This window comes from Camelina sativa, chromosome 14 (genome assembly GCF_000633955.1).
Source record: "Camelina sativa cultivar DH55 chromosome 14, Cs, whole genome shotgun sequence".
Classification (NCBI taxonomy): Eukaryota; Viridiplantae; Streptophyta; class Magnoliopsida; order Brassicales; family Brassicaceae; genus Camelina; species Camelina sativa.
In genome coordinates, this window is record NC_025698.1 from 449,294 (window position 1) to 470,030 (window position 20,737).

The window sequence follows — 20,737 nt, forward strand, 5'->3', positions numbered from 1 at the left end:
TAAGTGTAATAGTGCGGTTTGGAAAGCGTTACGAGCGGTCTCGACGGAGGAGATGACTGGTAACGCGTGGGCTGGTTCGATTGATGATTATCCGGTTAAAGTTGTACAATAAACGGTTGAACCGGATAATTATTATATATATATATATATATGTAATTGTGTTCTTCTTGATTGTTTTTTTCATTTTTTTTTTAAATGTAAGTTGTCGACTGAAAATACATAATTTAATTAATTTATGGATGTGTGTTTGGTATACGTTAGTTGGTTTTTTGATACTTTTGGTAAACCAGAAATTTGAAAACTTATCTCTAGTCAAACAGAATTCTAATCCACACTATCTATGTGTTCACACACACCCATAACTCCATAGGATCACATATAACTTGCACAATAGCAAAAACGACGCTGGCTCCAATTAATTACACTTTATTTAACTACTTTTTTTCTTCGTGAAGATTGATTCATGACAACAATTTGGAAAAATTATTGACCACTATTTTAATTTTCCATTTTCTTAAGGTTTAACCATTCTATTTCTATATAATGTTATTTCGACCGCATATATATAAATATTTTTCCAGCTTTGTAAAAGTAACGAAGAGAGTCAATAAGAGAATCAAAGAATTATATTATAACAAACAGTTCCATTACAAAAGTTATCTTAGTTCTCCAAAGTCTTTTTTTTTTGGACAAAGTTCTTCAAAGTCTTGATCCATGATAATAAGTTAATAACAATGTACGGTCGTCTTGAACCATTAGTTCGGTCAACAACTCGTCTAGGTCGAGGTGGTTGTACCATCATCTGCATTACTGGTTTGCTGCCAACATATAACAACTAGAAAAGCAAAAAAGCAAAAAAAAACATAAATTTTATAAAAAGCCATGTCAGTTTAATCAGTGTCTTTACTAGTCTTCAATGCACTAGACCTTTCAACACATTAAATGAAACACGTTTTCCACTTTTTCCAGGAGGCTGATTACTTCACCTTGCCACGGTTGAAAGTACTTTTGTTGTACAGTGCTTCGTAGATCACTTTAAGGCCCATTGGGCCGTGTAAGAGAAGATCATTACCTCTTCGCGTGGTGAGATCATCTATGACGCACCCTTTCAAGTCTTACCTTACACTTTAATCCCCGTAAGTTTAGGTCCATTTATCGTTGAAAGCCTATATAAATATGGGCCATAAATCCAGAACTTGCAATCCCCGCCATTCTGTTTCCGCAGACTCTAAATGCATGCCGTTTTAGAGTGTCACCTTCAGAAACATTTGTGTTTTATTTGCTCCAACATACATCTACTAGTAAACTTGTTAATTAGGCTTTTTGTTTTTACAGGTTAACATTATGTATATTATTTCACATTTCAGAAAGAAAAAAAAACCATATATATTTTGGGGAATCTAAGCATGTTTGTGATATCAGAGGTGAAAGTGATAAAGAATTGTGTGTAAAACGTCAAAAGACAAGACTAGTGATGTTGGGGAATCATGTCACATGGGTGATGTCCTCTTCTCGTGTTTCAAGTAGCAAAGTTGCAGCTTTTTTGCCTTTTTAGCTCATTCTCAAAAGGTTTAAGAGTCTCACATTATCAAAATCACCAAAAACGTAAATTCTGGAGCCAAAGTGGAAGATTCAAACTTTTTATCCAATTTTTAAGCCTGCAAAAGGCCAAAAAAAAAAAAGATCTACAAGCCATTCATTTATAAGAAACAGAAATATTTCTAGATGTCACTGTTTTTGTTTTTTTCTCTTTAAACGATTTGGTGATTGCAATATGCTTTTAGAATGCAAATAAACATTTTTTTTTAAAATCCACTAATAATAAATTTAGATCATTTAACATTTCAGAAATCTTCAAAGTTACAAATCAATCGGTTAAATAAACTTTTCTTCCAAGGACAACTCAACCTCAACGACACATTATAAATGTTTTTTTTTTCTTTCTGCTGAAGGTAAAATAATTAAATAAAAGAGAACTAAGATCGTGACCGTTGACCAAACAAATCATCTAAGCCAATTCCTAACAAATCATCTAAGCCAATTCCTAAAGTCACTAGTAGACGTAGACGCTGGAGGGATCTCAACACCATTAGACTCGGTGCAACATGAAGAGTAATTCGATTGTTGGTCTAACAGTCCACCAAAATGTGAACCAGCCACACTCTTAAAGCTTGGGCTCCTCAAGCTAATATTGTCCTCATACTCCGGTGGTGGAGGGATCGGATACGAGAGCCGTTTCTTGACCGAACCCGCACGGTCCCTCTCAGGAGTCGAGGGTCGCTGCTTCGGTGCGCTCTGAGACCGTATCCTGGCCTTAGCTGACTCCGTACTTGCCATGTAATTAGGCAACAATGATGCATTATTAACCATTGTGGTACTAATGCTACATCCACTCCTAGCTGTGAAACTATAATTAGACCTCAAGCTTGGTGTGTTTGATGTATAACTATAAGTTGCTTGGTCCCCGTCTTCCTTCGGGTCTCTCTGGCACCGCGGACTAGCTGACCGAATATGTATTGGTCTAGACTTAGCCGGAGATGGAGTGGCTGGGAAATTATTGCGGGATTGGTAATGGTGGCTAGTCCTTGATGGGGAACTAGGTCTTTGGCTACGACTCGGGCTTCCCGTTCTTGCTCTTGAGTAAGGCTGTGAAGTATCGATCTCAACGGTTTTAACTGAAATCCTTTGGTCAACCGAAGCTCTACTACTAGGTCGTTTATCCCACGGTCTTGTAGCCATCCACCGGTCCAGCCATTTTGGTCTTTCCTCCTCGAGTTCTGCCTCGTGGTCTCCTCCCGCGGATTGGTTACCAACCGCTCTCCACATCTTCCATTGAAACGAAACGGTCTTATCAACAAGCTCAAATTAAGCTTTTCCTTTGGCCGGTTTAGTAATTTTACCTGTTGAGAGAAAGCCTGAGACAAATTAGTCTTCTCCTGTCTCAACGCTGTGTCCCGTCTCCGTTGTAGCATCGCTTTCACTTCGTCTATCGTGTGTGGTCTGTCATCCCAATCTTCCGCAACGTTGCTTCCTTCTCTTGACTGCAACAAATACATAATCAAATTAAAATCCAAAAGACATTAGTCACCTGATGCAAAACGTAAACAAACAATCAAGGCACACATATTTTACAGAACCAACGTGAACGCCTAAATCAGACAGGAATGGTTAAAACTGCTTAACCATATTTGTAACTACATATAAAGCAAAACCTGTCTATATATAAGACTATAACTATAAAACCTCAATTAATTATGCTATAGTCTAGGCAAGGCCTAGAAGGCTATAGTAATTACTAACCATGGATTGTCGATCTGAAATATCTTGAAGATAACGAGATTCAAAACCAGTGTGGGAGTCGCTGAAGGCGGATTTGCGACTACCGTCATGAGACAAGCGTTTGCGTTGGTCAAGTACACGAGACTGGACTCGAACCAGAGCTTGCATACACCTCAAAGTCATTTTGGCTTGCTTTCTCACATTATGACCCCTTACCAATGCTTGTAGCTTCACTAACCCTTTTAATGCTCGTAATGCTCTTCTTGCCTAAACCATACACCACCATATTAGAAAGAACAAAACAGCTTGGATAAAAAAAAAAAAAACTAGTAAAAATCTCAAATCTTTTACTGTTAGATCTTGTATAGGATATACAATGTTTATGTTATTAAATCTTATGTGACACATCATTGTCACTATAAAGTGGTCTATAACTCAATAATGTTGTTAATTAAATTGCTCACCAAATATCCTCTGAAAGAAGTTTGGATAACAACAGCAGCGTAATTTTCTCTTGCGTAATAAGCTCGCCTCGGTGCGACCACCTTAGATGCTGACGTGGCGACGGAGGAAACGGCAGAGGAGGGTTTTCCGGCGTTCGATGGCGTCGTCGTCGTTGCGTTACTCGGTGCTGTCTCCGGGGAGGTTTGCGAGTTTACGTTAACTGATTCTTGCGGTGGTGGCGGCGGAGAGATACCGGACGGCATCAACGGAGGATCCTGAGTCGCCGGTTTTCTAAATAACCACCGTCTCTTCTCTCTCTTCTGTTGAAAAAACAGAGCAAAACAGATAGTTTTGTTATAAAAATAATAATAAAAAGTGTCTCAAACTTTATAACGGAAGCGAGCGAATAACAAGATCTAGAAAGAAAGAACGAACCTTTTCCTCATCATCTTCGACTTCGTTATTATGTTCTTTCTTGGTCGGAGATCGGAAAGCTCGCTTCACGGCGGTAAGCCAAGAAGAAGAGCCGCTCTTTTTCCCCATGGCTTTTTTTTTTTACTTTTTGGTGTGGGAAGATGAAAGATCACTCTGTCACTGCTCTATTATTAACAACAACACACCATTGTCTTTGTGTGTGTTTGGGTGTTCCGTGAAGTTGAGATTTACTTTTAGATTTTTGCAAGAAATAAGGAGAGAGAGAGAGAGAGACAGCAAGTACAGATAATCTTTGGTTGCTTGCTTGTGTAAGAACTTGCTCTGACCACCTCTTTTACTGCAACCACGCACCGATGACTGTGTTAGCCTATCCTTAGTTGTTTATTAACGCAATTTTTAATAATAAAAAGGGAAAAAGAAACTTTGTTTAGAGAAGAGGAAAATTTTGTTGATTATTGATAGAACCAAATTAAAGTGTTTTTTAATAATAAATATAGTAAAATAATAATTAATAATTTAAAATATTCAAAATTATTTTATATATTATAGAAACATATTTTAATAATAAAAACATAAAATAACATACAACATTTAAAATTAAAACACAAAACATTAAAAAATAAAAATATAATACACAACATAAAATAAAACATAGAAACATATTTAATTAAACATGAAACATATCTAATCTCCAAATTTAGTCCATAAATGTTCAACTAAATCATGTTTCAATTGGTGATGCGCTTCTCTATCATGAATTATTGTTTGCCCATTCAGCACATTGCTGATATTTGAAGCCATATCGATAGAATATGAAAGATCCACATCATCTCTTTGTGGGAAATCAGCTTGAGTGTATCCATCTCGTTCATTTTCAACGATCATATTGTGGAGTATGATACATGCCCTCATAATCAATCCCACTTTGTCTTTATCCCATAAAAGATATGGATTTTTAATTACGGCGAATCTAGCTTGCAGGACACCGAAAGCACGCTCAACATCTTTTCGGGCACTTTCTTGGCGTTCAGTAAATAAAGATGCTTTTGGACTCTGTAGTAGTGGTATGGATTGAATAAAAGTTGCCCATTTCGGATAAATACCGTCTGTCAGATAGTAAGTCAAATTGTACTATCTGCCGTTAACGTAGTAGGTAACTTGTGGAGCTTGACCATAAAGTATATCATCAAAAACGGGAGATCGATCAAGAACATTAATATCGTTAAAAGTACCTGGAGATCCAAAAAAGGCGTGTCATATCCAGAGATCATATGACGCGACCGCCTCTAAAACAATTGTTGGTTTGCCGGATCCTCGTGTATACATGCCTTTCCAAGCTGTTGGGCAATTCTTCCAAACCCAATGCATACAGTCGATGCTTCCAACCATCCCGGGAAATCCATGTTCTTCTGCAACATATAGTAATCTTTGAAGATCCTCTGGTGTGGATCTTCTTAGATATTCATCGCCAAATAAATTGATAACTCCACTGACAAAATGTTGCAAACATAAACGAGCAGCTGTTTCACCAAGTCGGACATATTCGTCCACCGTATCACACCCGCCACCATATGCTAGTAGCCTAATTGCTGCAGTACATTTTTGGATCGGAGAAAGGCCAAGCCTTCCTGTGGCATCTTTTCTTTGTCAGAAGTAAGGATCTTCTGCAGTAAGACGGTCGACAATACGCAAGAATAATGGCTTGTTCATTCTAAAACGTCGTCGGAATATATAGGGAGGGTATGTCGGAGATTCACTGAAATAATCATTCCACAAACGGTTGTGGCCTTCTTCCCGATTTCTTTCAATGAATTCCCGTTTTTTTTTTCTCAAACGCTTCTCCATGAATATCATGGTTATCAAACATTTCTGCAAAATGGGACTCAAAATTTGGATCATCATCCCTTGCAAAATTAAAATGTGAATGAGAAGAAGAACCCATTGAAAAAAAAAATTTAAATGACTTGAGTAAGAATTTTGAGAAGTAAATTTTGAATGACTTGAATGAGTTGAAGAGATGTTCTATATATAGATGACAATGTGTATCTTGTGATTCTTTTGTTACATTTCCCGTGAGACTTTGTTGTGTTTATATATGTTGTATTTTTGTGTTAGTTATTTGTTCTCATATATCTTGTGATCTTTGTTGTATTCTTGTGTAGGAAAAAAACAATATCATGTGATATGTGAACATGTGAACAACAATAGGCAATGATCGATATATACAATACCGAGTAAGAAAAAATGTAGTCATTATAGCCGATGGTTATTGAACGAAACCAGTCTCAAACATATTACACAACACCATAGTGCCTTTGAAGCTAAATAAACTACCCTACTTAAACATAATCAGACCTAATATAGCAACTAAACATAATAAGACACCAAGAACCAATTCCAAACTTAATGTAAACCCTTTGTTCTTCGTATTCAACTCAGCAACAAGCTTCTTTAGCTTGTTGATCTTCTCTTCAGTTTCATTCTTCAGGTGTTTGATCTCGTTCAGCTCAGTTTCATAGTGAGTAAGAGTATCTACCTTTGATGCAACCTTGCTATAGTTTGTTTCACTTGCTCTCATCTCCTCCATCACTACAACATCCCACCACTTCCATATATGGCACTCCCCATCGTCTCTGTTCCCACAAGAGAAGAACTTTCTTCATGGATCATTCCTCGAGTAACATGTGTCAATGATAGGTTCAGCACCACAATAACACTTCTTAGGGAATCCCAACTCAGGTTCACTCTCTGCATAGTTGTAAGCACTTGACTCGGATGGCTGGCTAGATTGTTCGTCAACCAGATAACCATTACATTCAGATGATGACGGCTGGCTATAGCTATGGAGCCCCATGTGTTCCTTGTTCTGTTAACAAAAGCATAAGACAAACAACTTATAATTAGACATTCGTTTAAAACTTATAATCAGAAATTTTAAAAGAAAGAAGTACACAGAAGTAGATAAACACATCAACTTATAATTAGAAATTCGTTTACACATCAACTTATAACAAAAGCATCAGATGAACAGTACATAACATGACCGACAACAAGACTCAAACAAGACTCAACAGACTCAAACAAGACTCAACAAGACTCAACAGACTCAAACAGGACACTTCTCGACCAGATTTGTCCTAAACCTAATCATCCACTAAGTCAAGCAACTTCTCTTTCATACCTTCTTCTTTCTGAGTAAGAGGTCCATTTTTGGCCAGCAAACTGTCAAGAATTTGCATTTTTGACAATCTCTCTTTCAGAAGCAATTATTCCTTCTTTATTTCCCACATGTTTTGGTACTCCTTCAAAGCCTTCCCTTCCTTCGCTTCTGCATGAGTCTTCCTCTGTTTGGTCTTACTAGCGACTCTACCAGTAGGCCTTGTGTTTGTCGGCTCATCTATGTTACCGCCAGTCTGAGAAGCTGAAGATTGTGCAGGATCATCAAAGAGTCTTTTCTTGTTGCTTACTTCAGGTGCTTTACCATTAACACTCTCACACCATTTCTGGTCATAGCGTAACTCTAACCAACAATGCTCAAGAACGAATTTTTTCTGATAAATGTTATAGTACATATCATACGCTATCTTCATTATATCATCCTCATTCTGCCCACTAGTTTTAGCCCACACCGCAGCAGCATACGTTCCACAAAACTTTCCGACCGTATCACCAATCTTAGCCCATCTCTGTTTACACTGAATTGGCCCTATCTTCTCATTGCCATCAGAAAGTAGACTTTCTGAAAAATAATCAGCAACCCTTTTCCAGAAGGTTCTGCCCTTCTGATAATTGCCTTTCACAACATCCTTGTTGGTGTTTATCCAGCCGCTAATGAGAATCCGGTCATCAGAAGGTGTCCATTTCCTTCTTTCCCTACGACTTGCAGTTGTGTCTTCACTTGGGGAAGCCGCGGAACTGACTTGGGAACTAAAGAGAGGAACTGAGGACGAAAGAGTAGGTATATTTGGGTAGAGGGAATCAAAAGAAATGGTTTGAGGATAGCCACCCCCTGCTGACTATTCATAAGTCCCATAAAATTTGTGGAATGATTTAGATCATGGTCAGACTCCATAGTAGCAAATGGGATTTGGAAGAATATAGAAAGAAAAGAAGAACGGTTTTTGGTTGGAAGATATTCGGGTTTGTGGTTTAAAGATCAAGAAAAACTTAGTTTATAAGGTGAAGTATATTGGAGTTACAATTAATTTTCGACACCAAACAACAATGAATACACAACCTAGTCATTTCCATTAATGACAGAACAACCACCAATTAAGAATATGACAACCTAGTCACAAAGAAGTACACATAGGAGCACAAATAAACAATCATACTATAACTCACTACCCCAAAATAGATACTACCAAACAAACAAAGCAATCAATTGGTTTGTAACCAGTTACGTGTATATTTACCTCTTTCGGTTGGTTGAAATGTTGTTTCCTTGTCGCCTTAACTGTGACTTGCTTGAGCTCAACTAAAAGAAACTCACAAAACAAGAAACAAGAAATGGTTAGTAATGAAACTAACTGTGTAATGAAACTAACTGTGTAAAGACATCCATTAAAGCATAAATACAAGTACATGGGTCTTAATACCAACTGTGTAAAGACATCCATTAAAGACACAATAACCAACAACAACCAACCAACAACCAACTCAATCCGACTATGAACAAGGTTCTAAAAAAAATTACGATAGAGTGAAGTACACAGAATGATTATGAACCACAGAGGCTGGTTTACAGAGTTTGAATAGAAACAAGAATCAATACAACCATACAAAGTCCGATACATATCCCAAACAATGAAACTATAACTCATAACACTAATAAAGCACTCGGACTATTACATAGATCAACTCATAACACTCATAAAACAAACACAAAATCTCAGAATCAACCAACCATCTAACCAAATACAGAGTTCAACACTCTGACTAATCGGATCATATGCATCATTTCTCACTTTTTCATTTAGAAACATACAAAACATACAATTGATGAAACTCTTCTAATTCACAAATAAAACCGGCATACAAACAAAATACATAAATAAATTAGGATTGAGTCATTTTTCATAGAAACAATCAACAATTACTCGACATGCAAGAGCATTTACCTATAACTACCGACACCAAATCGACAGATCGATCTTCACCGGAATCAAATGCCGTATGCTTCACCGGAACCAAATCGACGGCAAATCCATGGAGAATCAGATGTGGGAATCAATTGGAAGAGAAGAAAGAAGGAACTCAATGATTTTGTCGAGAGAGATAGATAGAAGAGAAAACTCGAAAATGAAAGAGAAAGGCCAAAAAAAATTTACTCCATTAATCTCATTTCACCTATCAACCCATTAATATTGCGTCACCTGTCTTCGTTGCGTCACCTGTCTTCGAAGAAACGTTTATTTTGCTCTTAAAATTAGAAACGTTTCTTTTAGTTCTTACATTTTGTTTTATTAATAATTAATTTTTTTAATTAAGAAATTTCCTTAAAAACAAATAAGGATCACCAATAAGGATAGTCTTATTTTCTTTTTTTTTAATAATTCTATCTATTATATTATTTTGTTTGCATCGATATTAACATGCATATATTCGTTATGGGTCCGTCGATGTTGATTGATGACATATACCGTGCGGGGTAATATGCGTAGCTACGGAGAGAGACGGAGAGAGATTGCACGTTGTTTTTCAAAATTAGCTCGTTAATCTATAAATTTCTTCTAATGACTTTCATATTGAATTCTTTTTGTTATTTGACTAAATGCCAATTAATATACACAAAAGGTAATAAAGGCCTAACTTTAAGAAAGCCCAATAATCTCCAACTGTCTGTCTATAATAATTATAAATGGGCCTTTATTTTAATGGCCCATTTACTTGGTTGGATAGCTTTATAAGAGTCTCCCGTCTCTTTGTCAAAACCCTAGCCAAAGTTTGTTTCGTCTCTCGAGCCGCGTTGCGAAAGCATTTTCGATCGTACTCTAAGGTACTCGACGACTCTCCATTTCCTTCTATCATAGATCTTTGTTAACGTTTTACTCTCTCTGTTATGTCATAATCGTTTGTGTTGTTGTTTTTGGTTTTTGAATAGATCTAACGTTTCGATTTTTTGGATTCCGATTTGTGAATAATAAGGCGACTAATACTTTGCTGTTCGTTTCAGGAAACAAAAAAAATGTCGACAGTGGGAGAGCTTGCTTGCAGCTACGCTGTTATGATTCTCGAGGACGAGGGTATTGCTATCACGGTATCCTTCTTTCCCTCTTTTGTTCTATATCTGAACTGGTCTCACTGTATTGGTAATGAAGTTTAATGATTAGGACCTCTTTCTGGTGACTTAATACTCAAAAATCTTAATATTTTTTTCTCTAGATCCGTTATCTGTTGTTGATAGTCTAAGTTTTCTTTTTTATTTGAGGTGTTAAGTATTTAAAGTTTGATGATTGATTGGTAGAGTCAAGAATTGAACAAGTAGTGTTTTTGTTTCTGTTTGAGTTATGTTTGTTTTGGTGTGTTGAATTGGATGAAGATCTTTGCTTCTGTTTGTTTACGTCATTGATAGGCTGACAAAATCGCTACTTTGGTCAAATCTGCTGGTGTTAATGTTGAGTCGTACTGGCCAATGTTGTTCGCCAAGATGGCTGAGAAACGTAACGTGACTGATCTCATCATGAACGTTGGTGCTGGTGGTGGAGGCGGTGCACCAGTTGCAGCTGCTGCTCCAGCTGCTGGTGGTGGTGCTGCAGCTGCCGCTCCTGCCGCTGAGGAGAAGAAGAAGGTAAATGGAATAATAAGATATAGTCACTTTTTCTTTAGCCTAACGAAGAGTGTTTGTTGTGGTCATTTTTTATATCTAATTTTGTAAAATTTATTCTTGTAGGAGGAACCAGCAGAAGAGAGTGACGAAGATTTGGGTTTCGGCTTGTTCGATTAAGCACATTTACTTGTTTTCTCCTACTTCGTTAGTTTGCTTTTATCGATTTAAGACTATATTTTGTCGTTTAAAGGTCTACTGATCTTCGTAGTTACTCTTTTGGTTTTGTTTAAAAGATCTATTGATCTTCGTTTTCGGATCATATGTTGGATAACTCAAGCTTCCATTACTCAGGATTTTGCTTACTTTTCTTCTTTGAAACCGTTCGAGATATATATAGGTAGTCTAGACTAATAAACGTCAAACAATGAAAGAATATATCATTGATAGGCTTAACTTCGGGTCTAATAAAATGTACTAAATAGTCACTTAACTTCGGTTATAGAACAATCACTATGTGATAGGCTTTTTAGGCCATTGCCGTTGCTATGGTTGCCGAGTGGTTTAGACCCTCTCTTTGACAAGGCATGTGGGTTGAGAAACATGTTTGAACATTTATGTTGTTGTTTGGCCTGTTACGTATCTGCGTTTCTTTTCTTTCTTCTGCAGTTGTACATTGGTATGTCTATTGGCATAAGTTCCAAATGTTGATATGGGATAATTAATTAATTAAATTGAAAGGTAAAGGCTCAGTTTTTTTGAAAAAGAATGGACAGGAATGTGTTGTTCCTCTTTGTTCATCATTTTTGTTACTATTTACAAGTAACATATCTTCCAAATTCTGAAACATAGATCCCACACTATTCTTATAAGTTCTTTTGTTTTTAGGAATCACAGAATAAATTTGTTCCTCTTCAATTTGTTAGTAGAACAAACAGAAAAACAAATTAATTATTATTTTTTAAAAAAATAATTCATGCAAAATATAATAAATTGTAAAAAAAATTGATGATAACGTTCAAAGGAAGACCTCACGATAAAAGAAGGTACATGATAACGTTAAACTCTTCTAAATTTATATCTTTTGATTCAACTAGTTTCACAACTTATATTTTAAACAATTTGTACATATCCAATATCAAATTCAAACTCATGTTGATCTATCTCATAATTATCTCATGAACTGTTTAATAATTTAAGTCTTATAAAATACAACTATAAATAGTCTTCAGCACAAAAAGCCATCGTATAGAAAAAAAACCCTACGATCGAGAGACGTACAGGTGAAAAAAATAATCATACAATATTTTTTAGCATGACTTCTTTTGTTTTTTTTTTTTCTGTTTTGCTTACATTCTTGTGTTTGGTTTTATTAATTTATGTATTTGATTTTGATCTTTAGAAAAAACTTGGATTATGGCAAGTTCCCAAGAGACTAGTGGATCATCACGGCGTGGAGGTCTTTCAAGAAACAAAGGCAAATCAACCACTGCATCAGGGATCGATACCGAAGAAAAGGTATATATGTTTTGCATATAATTATTTATTAAATTTCAATGCATATAGGATGAATGTATTTAAACGAAACATGATTACTGAGTATGTATATATTATAGTATGTGTGGAAGGAAAGACATTGTCAAATTATGCTTGAACTCGTTATTACGGAGCTAAAATCAAATGACCACTCGAGTAAAATGCCGAATGTTGCTGGTAGAAAAAGAGTTGAAAACAAATTATTTGAGTTGACCGGAGAGAAGCTTGTTTGGGATAGTGAGATAAAGAGCAAAATCGAGTACTTGCATAAGCTTTGACAAATTAATAGGCAAATGATGGAACGTACGGGTGTTGTTGTTGATCCGTCCACTGGACAAATAATTATGTCAACATCGTGGTGGAATGATCGAGTTGCTATAAGTCTCTTTGTTATCATTTATAATATTTTTATATAAATAGAAAATTTTATTCTAATATGTTTTGAATCATTGACAGGAATTTGGAAATAAAGATAAATTTGTTCGGGTTTTGAAGAACAAGCCTTTGCCCTTCAAAGATTTGTTGGACCATATATATGGTCAACATGATGTCGATCAAGATGAATGTTACTCTCCATTTACTTTTGGGGCACATCTCCAGGAGACAAAATCTGCTTTGGCAAACACGGATGATGTAGTAATACCAGAAACACAAGAGGATGCATCAAAATCAAAAAATTGATGAAGATGATAAAGTGGATGATGAACCAGCAGCTGAAGAAACGAGATTAAATTGCTGAGCAAATATGATATGTAAAAAGACGTAGTTCTCAACGTCTATAGTTGATTATTTTTTATAATTATCATATTAGTATCACGGGTTACCAAAATTTCCAGCAATTCATATTTATGTTCGTATATCATGTTCGTACGTGGGTTTGATGCTTGTTTTTGATTAAATTTTTTTATTTTTATTTTTTTGCTTGTTCTGTTTTTTTGATTACCATTTGCCATACCATTTGTTCTGTTTTTTCTCTGCACCCATTCCTTTTCGTTCCTTTTTTTTTAAATAATTTTTTTCTTATTTGTTCTCTTTTATTCCTGTTCCTTCTCGTTCTTTTTATTTCTCGATGGGTTACCAGTAGGAACCAAAGTTAGACAATAGGAGGAGAACTAAAGTAAAAGTTTAGAATTATACAACTATTATTTTATTCATATTTTTTAATAAATTATTATTATTTTATTCATATGCCCATGGTTTAATTCAATTTCCTTGTTTTAAAGTCACAAGTAGTTGCATCTATAACTCTACCTGCAAACTATTGGTGATGAGAATAGTTTACCATATTTTTCGTAATTCCATTTATTTTCTTAGCACTCATAATAATAATCCTAATCAAGTTTTTTATTTATAATTTTTGAGAAAATCATTCCTGAAATATGTAATGTACAATGTTAAAATTAAAAAGCATGTGCTAATAATTCTGGTAAGATCTTTGTTAACAAAAATCAAATTTAAGAAGAAAAGTGATTTGTGTTGAGTTGTTTAGTTAGGATTGTGTGATTTTAAAGTAGTAGAACTGAAACATTGGTATTATCGAAAAAATAAGAGTTGGGTGGGTCCAAAATCCAAATGCGAGTGTAGAAGAGAAAGCCCTTCTCCTCTCTGCCTCTTGTTTTTGTCTAACTCTTGCAAAGTTCCCACAAACTCTCATCTCTCTTGTTCTCTCCGCCCTCTCCCACTTGAATCCCCCCTAAAATTATAAAATTTTCTGATCTCATTGGTCTCTTCATTCTTCGATAATGGCGACGGCTTTCGCTCCAACCAAGCTCACTGCCACCCTCCCTCTCCATGGATCTCAAGAGAATCGTCTCGTGCTCCCGATCCGATTGGCTCCTCATTCTTCTTTCCTCGGATCCACCCGTTCCCTAACCCTCCATTCTTCTCGTAGGCTCAATCACGCTCACGCCACACGTCGTTCTCCTCCCGTCGTCGGTGTCCAGGAAGTTGTCAAGGAGAAGAAATCCATCAATAGCCTGGTATTATTCTAAAGACTTATACTTTGTTACTAGGTGGAGTAAATTGTATACGTAATTACCAGATTCGTGTTCATTCTACTGATCCTTGCTAGTATCTATCGAAATATGTGACAGAGTTGTTCATTCTAGGACTTAAAGTTGGAAGCTTTATATATTTCTATGTGCCTTGAATTTGTTAAATTGATTAAGGAGTTGATGAAAATTTATGATTTTTGTTTAAATTTCTATAGTTGATAACCAAAGAGGAAGGATTGGTCTTGTATGAAGACATGATACTAGGTAGATCATTCGAAGACATGTGTGCTCAAATGTATTACAGAGGAAAGATGTTTGGTTTTGTTCACTTGTACAATGGCCAAGAAGCTGTATCCACCGGCTTCATCAAGCTCTTGACCAAGTCTGATTCCGTCGTCAGCACTTACCGTGACCATGTTCACGCTCTCAGCAAAGGTGTCTCTGCTCGTGCTGTGATGAGTGAGCTCTTCGGGAAGGTCACCGGTTGCTGCAGAGGTCAAGGTGGATCCATGCACATGTTCTCTAAAGAACACAACATGCTTGGTGGATTTGCTTTTATTGGTGAAGGGATTCCCGTGGCCACTGGTGCTGCGTTTAGCTCCAAGTACAGAAGGGATGTCTTGAAACAGGACTGTGAAGACGTCACTGTTGCTTTTTTCGGTGACGGGACTTGTAATAATGGACAGTTCTACGAGTGTCTGAACATGGCTGCTCTCTGGAAATTGCCTATTATCTTTGTTGTGGAGAATAACTTGTGGGCGATTGGGATGTCTCACTTGAGAGCCACTTCTGACCCCGAGATTTGGAAGAAAGGTCCTGCTTTTGGGATGCCTGGTGTTCATGTTGACGGTATGGATGTGTTGAAGGTGAGGGAAGTTGCTAAAGAGGCAGTCACTAGAGCTAGAAGAGGAGAAGGTCCAACCTTGGTAGAATGTGAGACTTACAGATTCAGAGGACACTCTTTGGCTGATCCCGATGAGCTCCGTGATGCTGGTAAAAAAATCTCTCCTTCCTTCTACTTCTTCACTGCTTCTTGAGGCTTGTAGTAGTGTATTTATCTTAGAATTGAACAAACCCTTAAAAGTTTAAAGCATTTTTGATCGGTTACATTTGAATTTCGTTACAATCTTTTTTTTGGGCAGCTGAGAAAGCCAAATACGCGGCTAGAGACCCGATAGCAGCACTGAAGAAGTATTTGATAGAGAACAAGCTTGTGAAGGAAGCGGAGTTAAAGTCGATAGAGAAGAAGATAGATGAGTTAGTGGAAGAAGCAGTTGAGTTTGCAGATGCGAGTCCACAGCCCGGTCGCAGCCAGTTGCTAGAGAATGTGTTTGCTGATCCAAAAGGGTTTGGAATCGGACCTGATGGACGGTACAGATGCGAGGATCCCAAGTTTACTGAAGGCACAGCTCAAGTCTGAGAAGACATGTTTAAACCACAACCTGTCTACTACTCCTGTCATTGGCTTCTGTTTAATGTTTCTATATATCTCATTAAGTTAAATTTCACAGAGAATCAGTTTGAATCATTTGAACTTTTTTTGGTATGTTTTGTTGGGAGTTACTAAAATTATCACAAGGTTCTTCATATTGTTCGTTGAGTTTAACAAAATTAAATTAGAATCATATCTTGTGTGATTACATAAACGCAGATAAACAGGAACACAGAACCAAACACAACCACTTTTAAAAGAAGATGGGCTCTTCACCATGAGAGATAACAGCCAAAATATTACTCGGTATCAAAAAAAATGAAGTATTTTTTTGGGTTAATTAATGAAAAGTGAGTTGTCATTATTACTCGGTTAATTAATAAATTTCAATGTCTCATTAGATGAGGATTAAGATTAGAAATAAATCAACAATCTATATTTAATGACAATAGTGGAGATCCAACTAACCACAAACTGAATCGGGCTAACACAAGCCAACATTAAAGACCAAATACAAAAATATCATTTAGAAATTTGAATCTAGATATATAAGTAATGAAAGCCATTTTCTATAATGAAAATTTAATGATAACAACAGCAAAACGTAAAGATTAAGATGTAAGGCTTGATATTATCATAGATAATCAACATTATCATTGATTACGACGCTACAATTAATCCTTTTATAGGAATGGTTCAAACTAGAAAAGGATAACTATAGAGTGGTTCAGAGTAAGCTAACACGAAATGGTTAAATCTGCCTTTTTTATTTGTTCTCTATGCAATTCCGTTCTACCTAGTTGTCTCTGAATGTACTGTTTCTTCGTACCTCCAACCATGACGAGTTATTTTGGCTCTCATTGGTAATACGAGTTATTATTGAGTTAAGTTGAATTATATATTTAACTCAAAAAAAATTCAAAAATATTACCAATCAAGAACAAAACTAAATTTTTTGAAATTGAGTCTGAGTTACAATGTGGTATGGTTGATGTACAATTTTGAGTTATGTCCTTTGTAAAATTATTAACTCAAAACATTATTCAACATCATGGAAATTTTCATGACTTAAAAGATGCGGTAAGTTGAGTTAGCTATTTTTTTATTAAAAAAACGAAAATATAGTTATATAATACAAAAAATTATTATTATTATTATTATTTAATTGATATATCAAAAAAAATTTGATAATGATTTTTGCTGTTTTAATTTTATTTGATAACTTTTTTTAATTAGTTATTTTTTTGCCAAAATTATTATTATTTTATTATTATTTGAAATGAAATAAGCATAGATCTATGATAAGATTATAAATATTATAGAATGCATATAGTTAATTTTTTTTAATTTGCAATGTAACAAAGAAGTTTAGTTAACTTTTGTGTATATTAAAATTATTTAATTATTTATATATTTTTATTTATTTTATTTTTAATAATTTTATAAAATATATTCACTAATACTTATTAATAATTATAATTATAAATTATTTTAATAATTAAAAAAAGTTAACACTTTTTCATGGGTCGTCGAAGTAATTAGTCGTTATCGTTAATCGTTATAGTGAGAAGTGAACCCAAGTATTGGTCGTGTATGTAACATAACCCGGATTTTAACGGGTTAGAAGAAAGACCCGAATCGACCCGATTTCTCGTCGTAATTTCGATTTCTATTTTTGTTTTTGTTTTTATTTTTTTTTTATTGTTCCAAAGTCAAATTATAAATTTTATTTTGACTCTCTCTCTGGTTTCGATAATGGCGGCCTCCTCCTGCTGCTTCGCAATTCCCTTATCTTCTTCTTCTTCTCGAACGTCTCACAATGCCATTCCCAAATACAAAACCCTAATCTCTTCTTCTTCTTCTTCTTCTTCTTCTTCTTCTTCTTCTTTTTACTTAGAATCCCTGAAACCTCATCAGTTCCCTTCTTCCAATTCTTTTCACCTCTCTTCTCTTTCTCGTCGTCCCTTTGTAGCCCAACAACCACTGCAACCTAATAAGGTCTCTTCTTCAGAATTATCAGTTGTAGATGAAACGAAACCAGTAGTACAAGGAGAAACTGATGTCGTCTCCGAAGCAGCAGACGCACCAGTTAAGAAACCGAGACCTTGCGAGCTATACGTGTGTAATATCCCAAAAAGCTATGACATTGCTCAGCTTCTTGAGATGTTTCAGCCTTTTGGAACTGTTATCTCCGTAGAGGTATAATTTTGTTTAATCAAACATCTTTGTCCTCCTCACCAGTTTATGTTTTGACTGTGTGGCTGTGATTAGTTCATGATTCTCTTATCCAGATTTTTGTTGATCCTACAATGCCTTTAAGAAATTTCAAACTTTTTTACTCTTTTTTGAACTTAATTCAAATAGAAGATCAATAATATCCACATTGTGATCTAAAAGTCATTAGCTTTTTTTTTTTATCTTTCCATCAAGACAGAATCAAACTTAAAAATACTTGTTTTTAACTCTTTTTTGAGTATATGATGATTATAAGTGAGAGAGGTTTGATATGATCTGGCAGGTATCGCGAAATCCTCAGACGGGAGAGAGCCGCGGAAGTGGATACGTTACAATGGGTTCTATAAACTCTGCCAAAATCGCCGTTGCTTCTCTTGATTCAAAAGTAACATCTCTTTAGAAACCATGAAAAAAAACTCTCTTTTTGCTTCTTCATTGAGCTTGCTTTTTAAAGTTGAGAGTGCTTTTGGTTTCTTGCAATGAAGGAAGTAGGCGGTAGGGAAATGCGGGTTAGGTATTCTGTTGACATGAATCCAGGAGCCAAAAGAAACCCTCAAGTCTTGAATTCAACCCCAAAGAAGATTCTCACTTACGAAAGCCAATACAAAGTCTATGTCGGAAATCTCCCTTGGTTCACACAGCCTGATGGTTTGAGACAACACTTTAGCAAGTTTGGGACAATCGTAAGCACGAGAGTGTTACATGACCGTAAGACTGGTAAAAACCGAGTCTTTGCCTTTCTTTCTTTCACAAACAGCGAAGAACGTGACGCGGCTCTATCATTGAATGAAACAGTTAAGTTCGTTATCCATATAAGGATCTTGAAATAAATAAATAAAAAACCTCTGCTCTCTGGTTTCCTTCCTTTTAACACAATCTCTCTTTGCAGGAATACGAAGGTCGCAGAATCATTGTCAGACAAGGTGTTGAAAAGAGCGATGCGTGAACCAACTGTTCTGTTTTTGGTGTATTGTCTTTTGATATCTTCAACGAGGTCTCAAGAAGTAACCTTTACATATTATATCCATCTCGATTTTGTTTATCACCCATTATATATAATATAATCCTCTGTATGATTCTCTTTACCCACTACTCTACAAATGAAAGGTAACTGTCAAGAGTCTCTCAGATGTAATGCATCGCAAGTTTAACCACATTACTACTTGCTTCCTCGAATTTCCAAATAAGAGTTTGGAACAACGACATCAGTCGAACATCTTGCCAAACACCGGTGTGCAATCCTAGTACCTTCATGTTGTAGGATCTCTCTTTAAGACTTAACTCCGAAGACCCGATTCGGAGCCCCAAATGAGGATTTAGGATCCTTGACTTGCTTTGACAAAGGCAAGAAGAACCAGAGATTTTTTAAAAAGGACACAAAAGTATTTGGGTTTTAGATTTGTTGAGGCCCATGATTAAAGATGTACTAAATTCTTGGCCCAAATCGAAAACCGAAGCTCAAACCTACTTTGTTGACCACCAAAAACCCCCTGAAGAGTGGATTAAACCGGAATCATGTCGTGAAGACGTGAACCATTATTGATAAAGTAAAAAGTATCTTTTGTCGAAAAGTTAAAAAGTATCTTATTGATAAACAATACAGGGCAGGAGCAGGAGCCAGGAGTACACTATCTTTCTTCTTTTATTCAAATGATTCGTTTTGCCACTTTCACAACATACTATAATTGTTTTCGTTCTGCATTACCTATGTTTCTGTTTTTTCACTGGCATCTTTCTATTTCAATATTCAAAACCATCGTCCTGCTTCTTCTTTTTCTTCTTCTTAATCATTAGTTCCGGACAGTTCGATCCTCCAATACAATTGGGATAATATAATTAATAATATTATTATTACTATTAACTTTAAATATTAATATATTATGATAGTGCAAACCAGAAGGGTTCACCACTTTTTTTAATCAAACGTTATTCCTGTCTCGTTACTTTCGATTGCTTTTCTGCTCCCTCCAAATATATTTACTTTTCTAGTGGGTAATATGCTGATAGAATTTTTTTTTTTTTTTATACGAAATAATTTTTTTGCTTTGAGTTCCACTTCCACGACCACTCATGCACTCGAACTCAGATAGCAATATGAACTCCTTTCGTCATGTCCTCTCTTTTTTGTTTTTCGTGTCAGAAAAGATTTGTCATGCTCAATCTCAACTCAATAGATTGCGATCAATCTTGATAAAAATAGAAATGTTTCTTCTTTTAGATTTGATCACCCACGTGTTAAAATTAAAATATATATAGGGGGTCAGCTAGCTAGATGATGATTATATATGGCTTTAGTATAGCTAGGGGCAGTGCCGGCCCTGACCTAAAGCTCATGAAGCAACGGCTTTAGGCGCCAAATATTTTAAATATTTTAGAGGCAACAAATTTTAAATGTTCCTTTGGTGTAGTGGTTTCTTTTGTTTGATTTTCAGTCACTTATACTGGGTTCAAACCAGCCTCACGTTAAATATAACCGATCTTTTTCCCTATTTTGTCTAATCCAAAATAATATTTTTATCTACATTTCCTTATATTAATTATACTAATGAACTAAATAATAATTAAATCAGCAATTGAACTAGTGAATAAAAAAATCCCCGTCTTTCTTTTTGGTCG

General features: G+C 35.6%; 5 protein-coding genes across 5 annotated transcripts; 3 read left to right on the top strand and 2 right to left on the bottom strand.

The window, feature by feature from the left end:
• Window positions 1,861-4,500, bottom strand: LOC104738681 (protein IQ-DOMAIN 1-like). The gene is made up of 5 exons (XM_010458870.2): window positions 4,159-4,500; window positions 3,744-4,043; window positions 3,301-3,546; window positions 2,901-3,041; window positions 1,861-2,826 (listed from the first exon to the last, which is right to left on the bottom strand). The coding sequence occupies exons 1-5, from the start codon at window positions 4,264-4,266 to the stop codon at window positions 2,029-2,031; spliced, it is 1,593 nt and encodes a 530-aa protein (XP_010457172.1). The 5' UTR covers window positions 4,267-4,500; the 3' UTR covers window positions 1,861-2,028.
• On the bottom strand, window positions 6,394-9,211 carry LOC104738682. Its single transcript, XM_019235872.1, has 2 exons — window positions 8,574-9,211; window positions 6,394-7,024 (listed from the first exon to the last, which is right to left on the bottom strand). Exons 1-2 carry the CDS (start codon window positions 8,775-8,777, stop codon window positions 6,818-6,820), a joined length of 411 nt encoding a protein of 136 aa, XP_019091417.1. The 5' UTR covers window positions 8,778-9,211; the 3' UTR covers window positions 6,394-6,817.
• LOC104738683 (60S acidic ribosomal protein P1-3) lies at window positions 10,065-11,297 on the top strand. Its single transcript, XM_010458871.2, has 4 exons — window positions 10,065-10,156; window positions 10,334-10,417; window positions 10,733-10,948; window positions 11,051-11,297. The coding sequence occupies exons 2-4, from the start codon at window positions 10,346-10,348 to the stop codon at window positions 11,102-11,104; spliced, it is 342 nt and encodes a 113-aa protein (XP_010457173.1). The 5' UTR covers window positions 10,065-10,156; window positions 10,334-10,345; the 3' UTR covers window positions 11,105-11,297.
• Window positions 14,037-16,045, top strand: LOC104738684 (pyruvate dehydrogenase E1 component subunit alpha-3, chloroplastic). Its single transcript, XM_010458872.1, has 3 exons — window positions 14,037-14,439; window positions 14,670-15,447; window positions 15,597-16,045. The coding sequence occupies exons 1-3, from the start codon at window positions 14,203-14,205 to the stop codon at window positions 15,872-15,874; spliced, it is 1,293 nt and encodes a 430-aa protein (XP_010457174.1). The 5' UTR covers window positions 14,037-14,202; the 3' UTR covers window positions 15,875-16,045.
• On the top strand, window positions 17,584-19,275 carry LOC104738685 (31 kDa ribonucleoprotein, chloroplastic-like). The gene is made up of 4 exons (XM_010458873.2): window positions 17,584-18,085; window positions 18,405-18,506; window positions 18,607-18,915; window positions 19,011-19,275. The coding sequence occupies exons 1-4, from the start codon at window positions 17,642-17,644 to the stop codon at window positions 19,065-19,067; spliced, it is 912 nt and encodes a 303-aa protein (XP_010457175.1). The 5' UTR covers window positions 17,584-17,641; the 3' UTR covers window positions 19,068-19,275.

What these genes read in the sequence shown, in the direction of transcription:
- LOC104738683 (XM_010458871.2), top strand. Translation starts at nt 10,346, where the DNA reads ATGTCGACAGTGGGAGAGCTTGCTTGCAGCTACGCTGTTATGATTCTC. An exon ending in ACGAGGGTATTGCTATCACG is followed by an intron (nt 10,418 to 10,732) that starts GTATCCTTCTTT and finishes CGTCATTGATAG; the next exon opens with GCTGACAAAATCGCTACTTT. An exon ending in CCGCTGAGGAGAAGAAGAAG is followed by an intron (nt 10,949 to 11,050) that starts GTAAATGGAATA and finishes TTATTCTTGTAG; the next exon opens with GAGGAACCAGCAGAAGAGAG.
- LOC104738682 (XM_019235872.1), bottom strand. Translation starts at nt 8,777, where the DNA reads ATGGATGTCTTTACACAGTTGGTATTAAGACCCATGTACTTGTATTTA. An exon ending in ATTTCAACCAACCGAAAGAG is followed by an intron (nt 7,025 to 8,573) that starts GTAAATATACAC and finishes TTTTGTTAACAG; the next exon opens with AACAAGGAACACATGGGGCT.
- LOC104738685 (XM_010458873.2), top strand. Translation starts at nt 17,642, where the DNA reads ATGGCGGCCTCCTCCTGCTGCTTCGCAATTCCCTTATCTTCTTCTTCT. An exon ending in GAACTGTTATCTCCGTAGAG is followed by an intron (nt 18,086 to 18,404) that starts GTATAATTTTGT and finishes ATGATCTGGCAG; the next exon opens with GTATCGCGAAATCCTCAGAC. An exon ending in TTGCTTCTCTTGATTCAAAA is followed by an intron (nt 18,507 to 18,606) that starts GTAACATCTCTT and finishes CTTGCAATGAAG; the next exon opens with GAAGTAGGCGGTAGGGAAAT.
- LOC104738681 (XM_010458870.2), bottom strand. Translation starts at nt 4,266, where the DNA reads ATGGGGAAAAAGAGCGGCTCTTCTTCTTGGCTTACCGCCGTGAAGCGA. An exon ending in CTTCTTTCAGAGGATATTTG is followed by an intron (nt 3,547 to 3,743) that starts GTGAGCAATTTA and finishes TGTATGGTTTAG; the next exon opens with GCAAGAAGAGCATTACGAGC. An exon ending in TTTCAGATCGACAATCCATG is followed by an intron (nt 3,042 to 3,300) that starts GTTAGTAATTAC and finishes TATTTGTTGCAG; the next exon opens with TCAAGAGAAGGAAGCAACGT.
- LOC104738684 (XM_010458872.1), top strand. Translation starts at nt 14,203, where the DNA reads ATGGCGACGGCTTTCGCTCCAACCAAGCTCACTGCCACCCTCCCTCTC. An exon ending in AGAAATCCATCAATAGCCTG is followed by an intron (nt 14,440 to 14,669) that starts GTATTATTCTAA and finishes AAATTTCTATAG; the next exon opens with TTGATAACCAAAGAGGAAGG. An exon ending in CGATGAGCTCCGTGATGCTG is followed by an intron (nt 15,448 to 15,596) that starts GTAAAAAAATCT and finishes TTTTTTGGGCAG; the next exon opens with CTGAGAAAGCCAAATACGCG.